The sequence below is a fragment of the Lycium barbarum genome, chromosome 4 (assembly GCF_019175385.1).
Source record: "Lycium barbarum isolate Lr01 chromosome 4, ASM1917538v2, whole genome shotgun sequence".
Lineage (NCBI taxonomy): Eukaryota > Viridiplantae > Streptophyta > Magnoliopsida > Solanales > Solanaceae > Lycium > Lycium barbarum.
The window spans coordinates 148627245-148646345 of record NC_083340.1 but is presented as its reverse complement, the minus strand read 5'-3'; the positions used below and the strand labels follow the sequence as shown (position 1 = coordinate 148646345).

The 19101-nt window shown below is 34.5% G+C and overlaps 3 protein-coding genes across 9 annotated transcripts; 1 reads left to right on the top strand and 2 right to left on the bottom strand.

Moving 5' to 3' along the window:
- Nucleotides 1-2023: 2023 nt before the first annotated feature.
- On the bottom strand, nt 2024-8106 carry LOC132637023 (F-box/FBD/LRR-repeat protein At1g13570-like). 3 transcript variants are annotated; one of them, XM_060354167.1, is made up of 4 exons: nt 7985-8106; nt 2831-3738; nt 2528-2686; nt 2024-2439 (listed from the first exon to the last, which is right to left on the bottom strand). In XM_060354167.1, exons 2-4 carry the CDS (start codon nt 3731-3733, stop codon nt 2233-2235), a joined length of 1269 nt encoding a protein of 422 aa, XP_060210150.1. In that variant the 5' UTR covers nt 3734-3738; nt 7985-8106; the 3' UTR covers nt 2024-2232. The 3 variants fall into 3 exon arrangements, with proteins under 3 accessions (XP_060210150.1, XP_060210147.1, XP_060210148.1); XM_060354164.1 differs by lacking the exon at nt 7985-8106 and adding an exon at nt 6900-7955; XM_060354165.1 differs by lacking the exon at nt 7985-8106 and adding an exon at nt 4525-6880.
- Nucleotides 8107-10170: 2064 nt separating this feature from the next.
- LOC132637022 (ABC transporter I family member 1) lies at nt 10171-14590 on the bottom strand. Of its 4 annotated transcripts, XM_060354163.1 has the most exons (3): nt 14243-14590; nt 11715-12034; nt 10171-11570 (listed from the first exon to the last, which is right to left on the bottom strand). In XM_060354163.1, the coding sequence occupies exon 3, from the start codon at nt 11419-11421 to the stop codon at nt 10732-10734; it is 690 nt and encodes a 229-aa protein (XP_060210146.1). In that variant the 5' UTR covers nt 11422-11570; nt 11715-12034; nt 14243-14590; the 3' UTR covers nt 10171-10731. The 4 variants fall into 4 exon arrangements, with proteins under 4 accessions (XP_060210146.1, XP_060210145.1, XP_060210144.1 ...); XM_060354162.1 differs by having other exon boundaries at nt 10171-12034; XM_060354161.1 differs by lacking the exon at nt 11715-12034.
- Nucleotides 14480-18948, top strand: LOC132637021 (F-box/FBD/LRR-repeat protein At1g13570-like). Of its 2 annotated transcripts, XM_060354159.1 has the most exons (4): nt 14480-14565; nt 17213-18120; nt 18273-18431; nt 18521-18948. In XM_060354159.1, the coding sequence occupies exons 2-4, from the start codon at nt 17218-17220 to the stop codon at nt 18725-18727; spliced, it is 1269 nt and encodes a 422-aa protein (XP_060210142.1). In that variant the 5' UTR covers nt 14480-14565; nt 17213-17217; the 3' UTR covers nt 18728-18948. The 2 variants fall into 2 exon arrangements, with proteins under 2 accessions (XP_060210142.1, XP_060210141.1); XM_060354158.1 differs by lacking the exon at nt 14480-14565 and having other exon boundaries at nt 16554-18120.
- The last annotated feature ends 153 nt before the right edge of the window (nt 18949-19101 follow it).

Sequence of the window (19101 nt, the reverse complement as noted above, 5' to 3'; positions counted from 1 at the left end):
TCTATGTTTTTATGTATTCAATTTTTAGTGTATTACTCGCTGCCTTCACTTAAAAAAAAATTGTATGCAACAAGTTGAATACAATATTTTTTGTATTTATATTGTTTGAATACCACTGATTTTTAAATACAATAAAGTGAATACAATGTAAAAGTAGTTATAGATGAATACATTTGACATGAATACAACTGAGTTGAATACATATGACTTAATACAGTGAAAAGAATTTTTGAATTTTTTTTATTCGCTGTATTCATGAATACAGCTAGGCCGTTTTATGAATACAGCGAGCCATTTTTTGAATACAGCGGGGAAATTGTAGCTACGCAATGTAAATATTGAAACTGTAGCTATGACAAATTTTAAACCCCCAAAGTGTAGTCATTTATGTAAAATTCCCAATTAATAAATTGAGCAACCCCAACTTATGTTGTTTTCAGCTTATAAGCTGTTTTTTTTTAAGCCCATCCAAACAGACTCTTAATAATTAAGTTTACAATATTTTTAAATATGTATACATGGTTTGGATCAGGAGCGGAGATAGAAGGTAACATACGGGTTCACCTAACACTATTAAAAAAAATCTATTTTTTCACTGAAAAATATTCAGTGACTATTTTCCACTAAATGTTGGTGAAAAAAACCTAAATAATACGGTTTTCACATGAAAAAATTATGAAGTTTTCCAGCGTGTCAATGAGAACCCGTTTTGCACCATACGTTTCTCCAATGATATGGTTCGGTGGTAATAAAGTGGAAAATCATGTTTTATAGCATAAATTTCTCACATTTATTTCTGTAGTGTAAATCTAGTACCATTAGATCAAATATTGTATTTATAGTAAGAAATTTGCTATGTAAGTACAAAAACTAAATCAAGAACTCAATTACTAACACCTAGTGTAGCTATTTTAGAATTTAGAATTCATAAAGTTTAAATTCAGGCTCCACTTTTAATTCAGATAAAAAAATATTTAGTTCATGTAAACATAATGATTTAAGGCTAGATCTGCCTCTGAGTTTGAAGTATCTGTTTGGAACTCCTCTTTTATAGTACTCCTTTGTTCAACCATACTATTCAAAGTATTAGGATCAAACTAACTAATTTCAGTGTAAAGATAAACATAGAATCTTTAAGTTTTTTAAATAAATTTTGCGTACTTAAAAACTACATAAAATGACACTGTTTGGAGTATGAGAGTCAAATTAAATAATTTTAGTGTGAATTTGAACATAGCATCTCTAAGTAATTTTAAAATAAAATTTTATATTTAGAAGCTTCTACATATTATGAGTCACAATAATTCATAAATTCAAAATATTAAAAGATATTGTAAAAATTATGGTGTAAGAAAACTAATTTAATTCTTCAAATAGTATAATATCGCATAAAATGAAACAAATAGAGTAGATTAGTGAGGTCAAAACTTCATTATTATTTTTTTTTATCAAAAACAACGAACTACTTAATTGTCTTAAAATAATTTCTTCAAAATGTTTTCTGGAAAGTTCACTTGTAAGTTACAAGTCACAATCAGTAATAGTTGGATTAAATGACCCTAAAAGTGGGATTTTGAAAAAAAATAATGGCAAAAAAAAAAAAAGTTACAAAAGTTCCTGTTGCGCACAAAATTAATGCGCAATAGGGGTTTAATAAAACAGTTTGGGCATGTACAAAATATATAGCTGAGCCGGTTCTTTGAGAGCACGACCACTATACCAGTATGAATCTGAAAATAACGAAAGCGAAAAAGTGATGAAAAAACGGTCTAAAACAAAGGAGCAGTAACGCTAAATCCTACAACTTCGCTTCATTTCTGTGAACCCTTTTTCTTCATTTTAATGTAAGGTTTTAAGATATCAAACAAAACTCGAGAATCCAGGTAAGTTCCCATCTACAGGAAAGTTTCTAAGGTGCTTTCTCAAGCAGCAGGTTAGAGCTTGAGAAAGGCAAAGATGGCATGAATCAATTTTTTTTAATAATCTGTCATGCTAAAGTTGAATAAGAATTTTTACGAATAAGTTGAAGAATATATATGTAGTATAAAAGAGAATGAATTACCGAATTTCATTTGAATCTTTAACTTAGCAAACCAGAAGAATTGGAAGCAAAAACCAATACAAGTCATGCAGCAGGATTAATACTTTAAAAAGTTAAATAATTCTGTTACAATTGTTAATTCCCTGAAACTAACACTATGATACTTATGTTTACTGAGGCAGCTCAACTTTTTAGCTCTCCTGCTTCAAGCTCTGGATGATCATTGTCAAGGGTGATGGCGTGCTACGGTGAAGGAACACCATAAACTGAAGCTCAGGATCGAAAAACGAGATTTTCGTTAATTTGGCCAGATGAAGATTCCTAAGCGGAAAATCTGCGCAATCCAGGAGTTTGAGATAACCAGAGACTTGTTCCTGATTTATCTTGAGAGTTGAAGCCTACACGGAGATGGAGCAGAAACTTAATAAATGGTTATTCGTTTCCAAAACAGAATTGTCATAATTAGATCAGAATGTTACAACTTACCTCAATATAAAGTTCATGCAAATTCGGAGCACTTCTCAGCAAGCAGACAACAACAGATATTTGATCGAAGTCCATAAAGTTTAAACTTTTGAGTTCAAGTATCTTTAGAGAGTATGGAGATCTTGATATCATAGTCGGAACTGGAGGTTCAGCTAGGAGCTGAAAGAATGATGTGTGAAAACTTTATTTATAAATCAGATTAAATAAAACAAGAATTCTAGGAACACTTTATGTTAGTTTTGAAGGCAAAAATAGAAACTCTATTATAGAAATAAAAATACAAAGGCGTGCACAAGTACTAACCTGAAGACACTTTCCATCAAGACGAAGTAATTTGACATTAGGCAAGCTACCCACAAACATAACCAAATGAGAGACATAATTGCCTTCCAGACCTATTACAACTCTCTTCAGATAAACAGAAACTTCAGACAAGTTAGGAGCCTTCTCTAAGGAGATTGATTTTAACTTATCATCAGCCTCGATGAACAAACTTTTAAGATTAGTACCTCTGATATTAAAATGATGAATACCAGAGCAACGATGCAAGCTTAGCCTTTTAAGAACGGGGCAGCTGCAAAGAAAACTTTCAAAACAGCTGTTTGCAAAGTCAACCCCAATAAGTTGTAATTGGTAGAGATTTAGAAAGCGTTTAAACTCTATTGGAGGCGAGAGAACAAAATTCTGGAGCTTCAAGAATGTCAACTCTAGACAAGAAAAGAAATAAGGAGGTAACTTATGACGATATTTTAAATCATTATTGCATATTAAGGTTAATTTCTTGATGCTCCTCTCAGATAAATATTGTATCCATTTGTCCACACCATGAACCACAACTGAACCGCCATCAGGAACCTCCCTTGACTTTGAATTAGGAATGCTCACTTCAAATTTCTCTATTCGGCCAGGATGAAGCATAAGAGATTTGGTGACAATTTCATTATATTGGTACTTGAGCTCAGATTCGGAAACTTTACCACAATTCTTCTTTGCGAGAAAGTCACAAAGCTCTCGGCCGAACTTGTAATCAAACACTAAATGTGGGATGGTTAAGTAGTAAAATCTCCACTTCTTGGACAGAACACTCGTTCGTATAGCTTCACGTATGGGCAGTTTCCCAAGAATGCAATCTATTACATTCCGTGGCAAATCACTAATTATATCTTCATCAGCAATTGATACTTGGCTTGTGTCTGATGGAGACATTCTTCCTAAGAATTAGAATCAAATACACCAGGTTAATCAGCTCTACTTTTTCCCTATGGAAAATATAAAAAAGATGTCTCAATAAAACAGCATGATCAATATAATAACTAACATGCATTCTCTTGTCAGACCTAAAGGATCTTTTTTGTCTCAAACGAGAAAAGAAAAGGGGCAAAAAGGAAGAGGAAAAAATAAGAGGGAATTTTTAGGTTTCTGATCATGTCACCAAGCAGCAAATACTTACGAGTTATGACCCCCTTTTATACTTTAGATACTGTTAACTTGTAGTAATTAAAAAGTAAAGTGCCGAGGAATTTCATACTAAAGTTTAGTGTAACCTTAAGGCGAGGCGCTCACCTTTTTGAAGTGCGGCGCCAATAAATACCAAAAAATTAAAATATTTAATTGTATAGATAAATAATCAAAATCTCAATAGCAATAACATATTAACAAATATTTCAATTCAAAAATTAAAAGTAGATAGTAGATACTAAAAGTCTAGAACTTGAATGACTCAATAATTCATAAGTGATGAGCAATACTAAAATTCAAGAAATAGTGCAATACTAATTCATAACCTACTATTTATAACAAAAGTTTACAATTATTGAACAGAAAAAAGAGGAGCAAAACAGTCACTGCCTCACTGCAGAAGAGAGAAAAAAAAAAACAGAGGAGTAGTCACCGGAAACAGGGGATAAAAAAAGAAGAAGAAGAACTGAAGAAGAAGCAAAAGTCGAAAACAGAGGAGGAAGAGAGAAGAAGAAGGAGAAAGAGAGCAGTATGCGTACCTGAAGGAGAAGAGAGGAGTATGCGTACATAAAACCCTGGCTGCGCTGTTATAAGATATATATATATATATATATATATACTAGTTATGTGAGGCTCGTGCTAAATCCGGGCCCAAATTCAAGATATAAAAATAGATATTTTAATTAAAGAAATATAATTTGTGTTAGTACAAGTGTACAATAACAACAACCATATACCCATTGTAGTCCCACAAGTGGGTAGTTATATGAAAGCAAAATTTTCATTCCACTCCTTTAATATTTTAACTTCCATTTTGATGAAATTATTTAATTCAAATCAAATTTGGAGCGAGAATTTGACATTATAACTTATGTATCCTAATTTTTTGAAGTTATTTAGTTCTAAATAAATAATCTATATATAGTTAATAAACTTTTAAGACAAATACATAATTTAACTTATGCAGCGGATGGAGCTGCTCCTTTCTTAATTAGGGATTAGGGGTTCGAACATGGATATGGAAAAAAATCTTTGAAGGAAGCGCTCCCCCCGAATAGGCGCGATACAGTGCGAATTATCTGAATTAATTGGACTCAAATGCGGATATCGAGCACCAATCAGAAAATCAAAGAACGTGAAAAATGAGGTAGGAGGTTCGATAGCTTTTGAAAAGTAGACTTTAAAAATAAAAAACAAAAAAATTGACTTAAATAAATAAGATTAGGACCTAAAAGTAATTAATTAAAAAAAATTACAAAAATTTGAAAATTATTATGAGGACTACAAAAGTCCCCAGATTCGATAACTTTTGAAAAATATACTTTAAAAATAAAAAACAAAAAAATTAACTTAAATAAATAAGATTAGGACATAAAAGTAATTAATTAAAAAGTTTTTAAAAAATTGGGAAATTATGTGAGGACTACAAAAGTCCTCACATTTGCTCTTATATAATATAGTAATATCATTTAAGTTTCCTTCAATTTCATTTTTTTTTAAAAAGGCCACCCCTTCCGTCTTGCCTCGCCTTAGCGCCTTTGGCTCGCCTTTTGAAGGTGCCATCGCCTCTCACGTAAAAGGCGGCAGTGCTTCGCCTCTCCACGCCTCTCGCCTTTGGCGACAAGGCGCTCGCCTTTCACAACGCTGTGTCATATAAGTTTAAAATATGTTATACGTAGAACTAAGTTGCTCGGACTCGGGTGCGAGTGCCCGACCTGGGTGCAGATCTAGAGGTCGGATCCTTCATGATCTAAAATTTAAGAGTTGAGGATACGAATCCAAATATGGATATGGGGTGCGGGGATTCAGCTAAAAATAATTCAAATATCTAAAAATAGAGTTATAAAACCTAAACTATGAGATGTTACGTGGAAAACTTGAGGAGAATCTCGAAAGGAGATAAAGGGAAAAGGAGTGACATAGAAATTTCTACCTACACGGTATTTCATTTTCTTCAATTTCACCTTAGCTTTTGTTCTGATGACATAAATATATTGAATCTGTTCGGGATTTTTCTGTCGATGTTGGTCAAAGTATCTTCATATTCTGTTATCTTACTTCTCTTACATTTCTGCATTTGACTACGTTTTTTAGCCGAGGGTCTATCGGAAACAGCCTCTCTATCCCATAAAGGTAGAGGTAAGGTTTGAATATATCTTACCCTCGCCAGACCCCAACATCTTACCCTCCCTAGACCCCACTTGTGGGACTACACTAGGTATGTTATTGTTGTCGTCGATGCTGGTCAAAGTACCGAAAATCGGTTGACCAGATTGGGTACGGATTCCACACCCACATCGTGTCGACACGGGTGCGGCACCGAAAGTAAAGAGTCCGAGTAACTTAGACGTAGAATCAAATCATCAATTCATCACTGTTTTAAAGTTGGAACAATATTTTATCAAATAAGTGATGTGCACTTTTTCCTTCTTTAACTTCATTTATCTTATTATATGTTGCTACTACTACTGTCTATTATTATTGTTGTCTTGGCATCTTCTCTTGAGACGAGGGTCTATCAAAAACAGTCTCTCTACATATCAAGGTAAGGGTAAGGTCTGTGTACTCTATACCCTCCCCAGACTTCACCTTGTGGGATTATACTGGGTATGTTGTTGTTGTTGTTGAAGTGATGTGCACTTATGTATATAACTGCAATTAAGACGTTTGAACAGATAATCGCATGAATGTAGAATTCACAACACCATGAAGAAAGACCAAAAGAACCAGATTTGAATTACATGTCTAGCTATCAATGTTACTTTATGACATGGTATTGAAGTACTGGGATTCTTGAGCGAACCGAAAGACAAAACACAGAACAAACAAAGGCTAAAAGCAAGCAATAATATCCAAATCAATAATCAATGAAAATAAAGAGCACAAAAGTGAAGAGCAAAGAGATAACACTAACCTCTGCAGGACCCAAAGAAGAGAAAATAATTGAACAGAGCAAGTAAGAAAGCAGTGGAATGTGGATGAAACCTAGATCCTTGTACATGAAATGTCATAATTTCCCTCAATTGATTTTTTATTGACACCTAAGCAGCCATGTTGAAACCCTCTCTTCTAATTTTAAGTATTTTTAGGAATTATGTTCTACTTTGGGCAGTGAAAATATCAAGTTCCTATAGAGAATGTGAGCATCAGCTACCTTAATGTAGTTGCAAATTGTTTCAGAGATCTAAAAATATTGAGCAAAGCTTCCATTCTAAAAACTCTAACAACAAATATTTAAAAAAAAAAAAAAAAACCGCACAAAGCATCCCGCATTAGCAGGAAGGTGTGGTACTGTGGTACGAGAGGAAAGAGACCAACCTTAGGCCTATTGAGCTAATAGATGTGTCAAAGACCGTTGCAAGCTATTGCTAGTAGCAAACAAGCAGGGGCGATTTCAGGTGCCAAAAATGGGGCATGTGAACACATAGTTTCCCCGTAAAATTAGGTATTTTATGTATATATTTTCTAAAATTAGTATAATACTATCTGTATGAACACATGCTACAAAAAAGTTAAATGACGTACTTGGTTGAAGGTTGAATTATTTACCTAGAGGTCTAGGAATCAACCACCACTTAATACATATTTTTTTTTTGTGGTCCAAAAATCCTAGATTCACCTTTGCAAACAAGCCCTTCCCTTCTGGGTTGAGTGAAATGCCCTCAATCACTCGGGGCAAAAAATTACAATGTATATAAAAGGTTAAAATTACTTTTTTATGCCCTTTGCTACTTCGTGTATTCACTTCTTTATATTTTTGAACAATCCTGGATCCGTCACTGGGCTAAAAGTCCTAACGAAGAAAAACAATTGTCCTCAGATTGTCTACTTAATCCGGTATTTTCTTCTTCTCAAAAGGGCAGCAGCACCCCAACGAACGTGACATAGACAGTTTAGCCTAATGCATGCATTAGTGGCAAAAAGAAAACTCAGTGCACAAACATAGCAAAAAAAGAAGAAGCAAAAAGAGAGAGAGAGAAAGAGAGCATAAAATCTAACCTAAGCAATGGATGGTAGCAGTGACAGAGAGAGTCAATTAGGTTTTTCTTTGCTATTTGACAAATTTGTAGGATTTGCTTAATAGATAGTATTAAATTAAATTAAATAACCTTTTCAGATTTGTCTATTAAAAGGAGAAAGCAAGTCAAAACCGATTGGGAACGGGTATTGTCTTTTCTTTTTAAATTAAATTATATTTACGAGATCAACGTAAATTAAGTTGAGGTGTCTAAATTTGCATTATCAAAGTTGTCATATTTACTTGCCAATTGAGGCAAAATTAAAGTGTCTATCTATATATTATGTCCTTATCTAATTGTTGATCAAAAGATCAACGGATTAGAAGAGAAGAAGCACAATCAGCTCTATCACAAGTACTTTGGGCTGGTATAAGTACTTGCTTGTTGAATTTATTGATAACAATCATGAATTGTGATAGAGCGTGGTTAAGAGCCTGTTTGGATTGGCTTATTTTAGGTGTTTTTAAGCTAAAATAGCTTTTAAGCACTCTTTTAGCGTTTGCGTAAAATAAAAAATGTTTTTAAGCACTTATTTTTAAATCAAAATGACAAAAATAAGCTAAAAGTCATAAGTTAGAATTTTTAACTTATGTCAAAAGTGATAAGCCCATTCAAACGGCTCTAAGTTGAGCAATTTGTACGATTGCCCTTCGTTGGGGGGGGGGGGGTGGTCTTTAATTTTTTCCCTTTGCCTAAAATACCCCAGGTTTGGATGACGATGACAACGACGACGGCGATTGAGGAGCCTTGACAATGGCAGCATCCTCCTCCTCCTAAGCATATATAGATATAAAAAGAAAGATGTTATTTTTTTACATAAATAAAAAGGTAAAATTATGCCGAGAAGATATTTACGCTATGTAGCCAACAATTTGAGTTTGTTACTAGGTTTAGCCCATATTTGTGTATAAACACCTTTTATAAACTTTTATAAAAGGTTGATACATTATGTATACCCCCCCCCCCCCCTTACCTATAGTGGTGTTGTGTACTTCCTCCGTTCACTTTTACTTGTCCACTTTGGACTTTTCACGTTGTTTAATAAATAATAAATGAAGTGCATAATTTATCAATGTACCTATATTAATTGGTGAATATTTTTATTGAATTTGAAAAATGATTTGAAGTGAGTAATTAATACTATGGGTAAAACAGAAAAAAATTATTTGTCTTATCTTGATATGCTAAAAGTAACAAGTAAAAGTGAAAATCTATTTTTTTGGAATATTGGACAAGTAAAGGTGAACGGAGGGAGTAATATTCTATTATGTGACACCTTTCGGATTTCGGGAGTCAATCATTTTTTCCTGTTTGTTTCGTCTGTCTTTTAAATATTTTAAGTTGTTTATTATTGTGATTTGTAGTATTTTTCACGTAGTTTCCATATATATAAATTTTATTTCAAAAAACTTAAAGTTTCTATGTCCAAATTCACAGTCAAAACTTAGAAATTTGAATGTTGAAATTCTAATTGTGCCACATATATTGGGACAAAAAAGATATATATATATATATTATATTTTGACTACGTGGCGTAATATTTTATGTTAGGCTATATATTTCACTTCACAGAGCTTATTCTTGTTAATGTGATGAAGATGCTCCTCCTCCTTCATCTCACTTTAATAAACTGACTTGCGCGGTAAACCATTTGTTTTGTAAATTAATTGGTCCCCCAGTTATTGATAGAATTTATATTTGGTCCTTAAGATATATGACTCAATATATTTAACCTTAAATTAATTAATATGTATGCTTTTAGTCCCTTCATGTCGAAATATGTTACATTCTGACTATTTTAACAAACATATTACCCCCAATTCTCAAATATGGAGTAACAACACGAATTTAATATAACACATGGGTATTAAATGGTGAAACAATTAAGAACGCTAGAAATTTGTCAAAGTTCTCAAGTAAAATGTCACACCCTAACCTTTGTAAGGCGTGACTGGCACTCGGCATCCTAAGGGAACCGAGCGAACCAACTGTAACTCACGTTTTCTGTATCTCGAAAGGCAACATAAGGCCAAGCTACTATAAGCCATAGGGGCACAAGCCCAAAAGATAACATACTTACGTCTTCAAGCTAATCTTGAGTGTCTTCAAGCTAATCTTGAGTGCATGTGCCGGTAAGACTATCCTTAATAATGAAACAACATAGTATAAGTCAAGATAATTATAAGATATCTAACTGTGCATCTTCTACTAATTCTCTGCTTCAACTAGCATACAAACAATTAAGCTATTTGACATGTTGTATATGAGAGCACTACATCTGATAATCTGATGCAAGGTGCTATCTACACATCTTTTTGATAACCCAAGAAATGCCCGAGTGCCAGCCGGCGCACGGTTAGAAACTGGACGGATAATGAATCACCCCTCTGTCCTTTGCCGCTTAAATATCAAGCTTTTGTCTCGGACAAGTTCAAACTCGTGATATACGTCTAATCCACACATCCCGTGTTGCGGCTCTTACCATTAGACCAAAGCCGGAGGGCATGTGCAAATTGAAATGTAAATTGAGGAGGAACTAACAAAGTAAAGATATTGAAGCTAATCCTAAACATTTAAATATATACGTCCTAGAGAAATTCTTGCAACCATCAAGAATGAAAGAAAAGTGCAAACTTTGATGCCACTACAAGAAAACTTGGCACATACACACGCTTTTGAATTTATTGCACAGTTTTCTTTAGATATGGACTCTTATCTTCTGAAAGATCAGTCGAGGCCACCTCGATCGAGCATGTCTACCAATGTCATCCTTCTTGGGAACCGTGGTGGCAGTCTTAAAAACATTGCATCCTCAATCTCGATTGGCAAATGGGTGGCGACAATGACGATACCGCCCTTTTTTCTGTGCTCAGCGATAATATACTCTAGCAATTTCACACCTTCGTCATCCAATGCCACTGAAGGTTCATCAAGCAACCAAATAGGACGATCAATTGCCAACAATCTGGCCAGCTGTACCCTTTTCCTTTGACCCATAGAGAGCATCCGTGCTTTATCGTGTACTAATCTTCCAAGCCCCATAAGCTCCAAAGCTGGCAGAGACCTACCTTGCTTGCCTTCAAGAACTTCGAACCATTGAACATTGTCAAGGACCGTGAACTTCTCTTTGATAGCGTCCTTCAGAGAAAGCCAGTTGAGCTGAAGTTTGTACTGTTGAAAAACACCTGAATCAGTGATGTCGTGACCATTCCAGAGTATCTCACCAGCTGATGGTTTCGAGAAACCAGCTAACATGCGCAAGAATGTAGATTTACCAGAGCCATTAGTGCCTGTTAGTACAAGGGCACCACCATCATGGAGGGAAACATTTACGTGCCGCAAAATTTGTTGAGCATTTCTCATGCAAGACACATTGTTAAGCAGAAGCCGAGGAAGTGGAGGTCTACGCAGAGACATTGCCAAGTGAATGAAGGACCAAGACCAGTACTGGATATAAAACTTCCCTGATTGAGCAACCACGGAGAGTAAAAAGAAATAAAAGGCCGCTGATGCTCTTTTGACTCTTGCGAGAACTAAGAAGAAATTGCAAGAAAAATTCTGCAATTCTGAAAATTAAAGCAAAAGTAGAAAACTTCATCAGTTTCAGCGGCTCTAAAAATGTACCCAGTCAAGTTCACAACAGAAAGAGATAATGCTAAATCAAAGCATCATGAGCACTTAGCTACATATGCGAATAAAAACTAACATACTCTATAAACTCCACCAATTAATAGGATCCCCATTGAAAGGAACTTCGAATCAGGCGTGAAGAAAGCAGCAGAATCAGTTAAATTGATGTGTTTTAGCACAAGATGCGAAGAAACAATACAGAAAAGAAAAATGAGAAAGAGGAAGGAATTCAGGATCTTTCTCATTTATTTGCTATTTGCAACACTCTCGAATGCTACCGAGTCACTGGATTTACAAATGATAGATTAATTTCCCTCATATGGAATTTCTTGTCATAGAAGCACATTTAGAGAAACTGAAAAAGCATTGCTCCACATCCTCCTCACAGCTCCCCCTTCCCCTGAACAACCAAGAATATATAAAAAGTTATTTCACTAGCAAAGGGAATCCTCATTGTTCAAATGTTCTAGTTATCCACTTCAATTAGAATGACCATCAAGAATTGCTATATTTTCTTACACGTAGCTAATGTATATCACCAAAAACAAGGTAAAGAATGGAAGGCCTCTAAACATATTTTTCTCATCAGATTACAGGCGAAGAGGTGTCCTCAGTCCTGCAGATCCCTTGCAAAGTAAAACGACATTAACCAACTTGAAGCTTAACAAGGATTACACTCTAACATGGCTTCCTAAGAAAACCTATAAGTTGAACGGAACAACAATTCTTATAAGTGAATTTAATTCCAGAAGAATTCATTCTTAGAAGTGTTAGAATTTGAAAGACTCCCAGAGAAAAAGAAACATAGAGAAGGAGAAAAGGTGAAACTAAGCAATCACTGTCCTCTTCAACTGAGACTAAGATACAAAATTCTTGGCATCTAAAGTCAAAGATTAACATCAGAAATCTAAGAACTTTAGGAGAATATAGAGGCTCTTTTAACAGATTTAGTGATTTCTTCTTCACTTGAAGCTAAGATTTTGCTTTTTTTTTTTTTTTGGCATCTAAAGTCAAAGATTTTTTTTTTCAGTTTCCAAAAAAAGAATTTCTTAGACTGACAGATTGTACTTCAAAAAAGACATGAATCAATTAGTAGTGTAGAGAGCCTTGTTTTGGTGTTCCATAATTAACACTGAAGCAAACATTGTCCAAATGCTCCTTCAAAATAGTAATTCTATCAGTAATTAAAGCATATTTCCACAAACATCAAGTTAACATGCCAGCCAAGTGAATGACATTTGAAGAAAAGGGAAAATCATAGTCTGCATTTTATGGCACATGAGATTTGTTTGTGCGAGTCACCTACATACAAGACCTGGGATTACTTTAACTTGAATTCCCTTATATTTTTGGAGGCAAAAAGTGTATAGCAACATTAATTCATGAATAATAAGACACTGATAAGACTTATCTGCTGCATTAGATAAAAATGGGTGACTGAATGCAGCAACTTTCTACCATAACGTGAAGACTAATTTATTTCCTTGGAAAATCACTACTCCCCTAAATTCAATTGAACTTCCAAACTGATTTAGAGTGATCCATGCTTAAATTATGGCAAATTTAGAGATAACCAAGTAGACTCAAACATGCACGATTTGAAGAAACTCTCTTAAAATAGAGATCCATAATGGTGTAATCTCAAATTATAATGAATTCAAACACCTACCTCAAATGAAAAGAGAGTAAAGAGAAAAGCCATGAACCCGGATAGGCGAACACACAGAGAGTAAATTAAAGGATGATTACTACCTTTGGGAAACCCATGAACTAAGCATTCGCATAGTTTGATCGACTAAAGTGAAATAAAGAATGCAGCTTTTCCCTTAAAATTCCAAATGAAGCAAAATTCGCAAAAAAAAACTTACAGCATCACTCAATTGAAGAAAGAAAGGACACGAAACTGAAGTCATATAACAGAGACAAAGAAGTAACCGTAATTTTTACGAAGAAAAATGGAAGAATAAGATGAAATTTCATCTAAATCAGCAATACCAGCGAAGCATACTTTTGGTGCATATTTGTTTTGCTGGCTTAGGCTTATCCCTGAAACTAGCATAGACCATCTTTTGGATTTTGTCAGTTCCTTAGTAATAACCTAGTTTTTTTGCCTCTAGAACTGACTTATCAGCTTTTTTGTAATCTCAACTCTGTATCCATATCCTTGTAATTTTTGCATCTTCTTGATGCAAGTGATGAAACTACTAGTTTACTTTAACATACCCAGTGTAATCCCACAAAGTGGGGGTCTAGGGAGGATAGAGTGTACGCAAACCTTCAAGTTAGAGAGGTTATTCCCGATAGACCTTAGGGCTCAAGGAAAAACAGTTCATAGCAGTTCGGAAAAAGAAATAATGGAAGTGAAGAAGCCATGGCAAAATACTATAGAAAGCATGACAAAACATTCTGAGCAGTAACTACAACAAAATAATAACCATAATCGAAGTACAAGAAACCTAAGTTACTCGGACTCGGCAGTTTGGGTACCGTGCCCGTGTCGACACGACACTGACACAGGTAAGGGTATGGGATCTGTGTCGGATCCGGTCAAACGAGATCGGGTGTGTTGGGGAAAATTCAAGATTTGAAGAGATGGGAAACAGAATACCTTCAATTCGCTCGCTTCACTCTTCTTTTCATTACACCTCAACTTTGTTTAAATAACCAAGTCGGTCCCCTAAACATACGCGAGATGCCACGTAGGATGTCATGTAACTCAAGCCGGGGTTCTTGCTTGCCAATTGAACAAAAGACAATACCCATTCCCACTAGGTTTTGATTTGCTTTCTCCTTTTATTAAACAAATCTGAAAAGATTATTTAATTTAATTTAAAACCACCTAATAAGCAAATCTTACTAACTAGTCAAAATAGAAAAGAAAACCCTAACTGATTCTTTCTCTCGGTTGCTGCTACAGTCACCATTACCTAGGTTAGATTTTATTCTCTCTTTTTTTCCTTTTTTTTTTTGTTGTGGCTATGTTTGTGCACTAAGTTTTCTTTGACACTAATGCATGCATTAGACTAGACTCTCTACGTTACGCACTTTGGGGTGCGGTCTTTAAAATTTTCCTGTTTTGCGGGAAGAAGAAAATACATGATTAAGTATACAATATTAGGACAATTTTTTTTCTTCGCTAGGGCTTTTAGCCCGGTAGCATAGCCAGTATTTTCACCAAGGGGTTCAAAAATACGAAGAAGCCAAGGGCTTCAACATCCAAAAAAATTTGATACTTTTCGCTTTTTGAGAGTCAAACTTTTTAATTTTGACCGTATGTTTGAACATATAATTTTTAAAATTTTTGAAATAAAATTTATATATTTGAAAATTACGTAAAAAGTATTATAAGTCATCATAATTAATAATTTAAAATATTTAAAAAGACGTGTGAAAAAATTATGGTCAAAGATCAACTAATTTGACGAAAAGCTAGAAGTGTCAATCTTTTTGGGACGGAGTACTATATATGCATAAAAAATAATTTTAGTTTTTTGCTAAGGGGTTCAACCCCTGGTGCCTATATATACCCTATAAGTTTTTGCCCTCGGCATCATGTAAATCCGCCCCTGCCTCCGTGCGTTTGTATATTTTTGATATTTGTTGTATCCAAATCTGGTTCTTTTGGTCTTTCTTCATGGTGTTGTGAATTCTACATTCATGTGATTATCATGTTCAAACGTCCTAATTGAAGTTATATATAAAAGTGCATACTCTATTATGGCACTATTTACTCAATTCCGACTCCTCGCTCACTCATTTTTGTATTTTAAGGTTGGTTTTTTATTTAACATTTTGTTCTGTATCATTGACTAGAGTTGAGAATCAGTGTTGTCAAGGCGGCAAAATTTTAAAAAACTCTCCAAGCCTATTAGGACTTCAAGTGCAAAGAACAATTACACCACATGTTGACTAAACAATTCGATAGAGGAAGTTTTAAATGCTGGTTTCTCTTTCATGTTGTGGGTATTGCTTTTTGGTTTTCTCGTTCTTGTTGTTTTGTGATTTTGTCTAACCTCTGTCAACATCTTCTCTAACTCATTTATAAGATCTGGAATGTAATAACATCTTTGGGTGTTCCTGTCTATTTGCATTCAAGTTGAGAGGTCTGTGTTTGTTTGTACATCCCTTATTCGATGAAGTACTGTTCTAACTTTAAAAGAGTGATCAATTAATTCTACGTATCACATATTTCAAACTTATATGCCAGATTCTTAACATAGACAAACAATTATCCAAAGAAGTCAACAAGTCAAGTGAAATGCTTAAATCCAAATTTCTGTGAAAGAAAATGAGAAACTTGACAGTTTCAGTATTTCCCATTAAGAAGATAAAGGAGCAAATGCTCAGATAAAGCTTGAGGAGCCACAAAGGCAAGTATTGAAGTTCGGAGAATGTCTGGAATGTTCTCTTAGAGGTCAATCCATTTTATAAACATTTGAGACTTTCACCTAGCATGTGTGCCATTGAATGACTTTATGATTAATTTTTCAGAAAGAGGAAGATCAGGCCATCTTAAACAAGAGAAAATAACGGAAGTTGTTCGAGAGATGTGTGATGAATATGAAACTGAAAAATAATAGTAACCTGTAGCAAAAAAATTGAAGCATGTGTTGAGAAAGCTGGTGAATGATTTTGAATCTAACAAACCATGAAAATCATTTACGACCAGCCGAGATTGTATTCTTCCTGTAGATTCAAAATAAATATAGTTAAGAATATTGTGCGTTTTCTTACCTCCAGAATAGGAGAGTTACTTATTTTTCCAATACTCTGAAGATTGGCATTTGGATTTTATTTTCTGTATATATGTAGAGACCACTTTAGCATTGAGGAGTACACCGTTCCACTTCTACAGATTCGTTTAGTTCTTTATCTGCAAATATTTTAAATGTTAACATGCTTCTTTTTTCCCTTTTCCCTTTTCCCTTCACCCTGCGCTTTGGCCATGCACCCCTAGTTTTAAACAAGAAACGAGGATTAGTGGCTGTGTATGTACATTTGAATATCTAAATTTTGATAAATTGCTACTGCATGCCTACTTATAATACAAGATGTTCTTCCTATTTCTAATACGTGTGACGTGCTTGATTATTAATTCCTATTTCTATTCGAGAAGAAACTGTAGATCATCAGAAATACCTCGTAAAATTTTTGGTGCACCCATTTGTTGAATTCTTTTTTATTATTCGTTGTTTGAACAACCTCGTAAAATTCCTAGCTACGGCCATATAATTTACAATTATATTTTTCTACGAGAAGATTCTTAGACTTTTTTGCTTTGGTGACTGTTGAGTTTTGAGTTTGATGAGAGTATATTACACTAAACTTTAGTATGAAATTCCTCGCCACTCTACTTTTTATTACTTCTTGTTAACAGTACCTAAAGTATAAAAGGGGGGCATAACTCATAAGTATTTGCTGCTTGGTGACATGAGACATAAAAGATCCTTTAAGTCTGACTTGAGAATGCAAGTAGTTATTATATTGATCATGTTCTTTTATTGAGACATCTTTTGTATATTTTCCATGGGGAAAAGGGAGAGGTGATTAACCTGGTGTATTTGATTCTAATTCTTAGGAAGAATGTCTCCATCAGACACAAGCCAAGTATCAATTGCTGATGAAGATATAATTAGCGACTTGCCACGGAATGTAATAGATTGCATTCTAGGGAAAATGCCTATACGTGAAGCCATACGAACGAGTGTTCTGTCCAAGAAGTGGAGATTTTACTACTTAACCATCCCAAATCTAGTGTTTGATTACAAGTTTGGCCGAGAGCTTTGTGAGTTTCTCGCCAGGAAGAATTGTGGTAAATTTTCTGCATTTGAGCTCAAGTACCAATTTAATGAAATTGTCACCAAATCTCTTATGCTTCATCCTGGGCGAATAGAGAAATTTGAAGTGAGCATTCCTAGTTCAAAGTCAACGGAGGATCCTGATGGCAGTTCAGCTGTGGTTCATGGTGTGAACAAATGGATGCTATATTTATCTGGGAGGAGCATCAATAAATTAACCTTAATATGCAATAATGATCTAAACTATCGTCATAAGTTACCTCCTTATTTCTTTTCTTGTCCAGAGTTAACATTCTTGAAGCTCAAGAATTTTGTTCTTTCGCCTCCACTAGAGTTTAAAGGCTTTCTAAATCTTTACCGATTACAACTTATTGGGGTTGACTTTGCAAACAGCTGTTTTGAAAGTTTTCTTTCCAGCTGCCCCGTTCTTAAAAGGCTAAACTTGCATCATTGCTCTGGCATTCAACATTTTAATATCAGCAGTACTAATCTTAAGAGGTTGTTCATCGAGGCTGATGATGAGTTAAAATCAATCTCCTTAGAGAAGGCTCCTAACTTGTCTGAAGTTTCCGTTTATCTTAAGAGAGTTGTAATTGGTCCGGAAGGCAATCATGTCTCTGATTTGGTTATGTTTGTGGGTAGCTTGCCTAATGTCAAATTACTTCGTCTTGATGGAAAGTGTCTTCAGGTTAGTACTTGTGCACGCCTTTGTATTTTTATTTCTATAATAGCTTTTCTATTTTTGCCTTCAAAACTAACATAAAGTGTTCCTAGAATTCTTGTTTTATTTAATCTGATTCTTAAAAAAAAAAAAAAGGTTTTCACACATCATTCTTTCAGCTTCTAGCTGAACCTCCAGTTCCGACTATGATATCAAGATCACCATACTCTCTAAAGATTCTCGAACTCAAAAGTTTAAACTTTATGGACTTCGATCAAATATCTGTTGTTGTCTGCTTGCTGAGAAGTGCTCCGAATTTGCAAGAACTTTCTATTGAGGTAAGTTGTAACATTCTAATCTAATTTATGAAAATTCTGTTTTGGAAACAAATAAGCATTTATAAAGTTTCTGCTCTATCTCCGTGTAGGCTTCAACTATCAAGATAAATCAGGATCAAGTCTCTGGTTATCTAAAACTCCTGGATTGCGCAGATTTTCCGCTTAGGAATCTTCATCTGGTCAAATTAACGAAAATCTCATTTTGCGATCCTGAGCTTCAGTTTATGGCGTTCCTTCACCGTAGCACGCCATTACCCGTGACGATGATCATCCAGAGCTTGAAGCAGGAGAGGTAAGATGTTAAGCTGCTTCAGTAAAACATAGGTATCACAGTGTTAGTTTCAGGGAATTGGCAATTGTAACAGAATTATATTACTTTTTTAAGTATTAATCCTACTGGATGACTTGTATTGGTTTTTGCTTCCAATTCTTCTGATTTGCTAAGCTAAAGAATTCAAATGAAATTCAGTTAATTCATTCTCTTATATATATATATCTCTGTGTGTGTGTATGTGTCTTTCTCTGTATTCTTCAACTTAGTAGCAAAATTCCGGTTTAACTTCAGCATGACAGATTATAAAAAATTCTGATTCATGTGATCTTTGCCTTTCTCAAGCTCTAGTTTGCTGCTTGAGAAAGCACCTTAAAAACAAACATTCTTGTAGGCAAT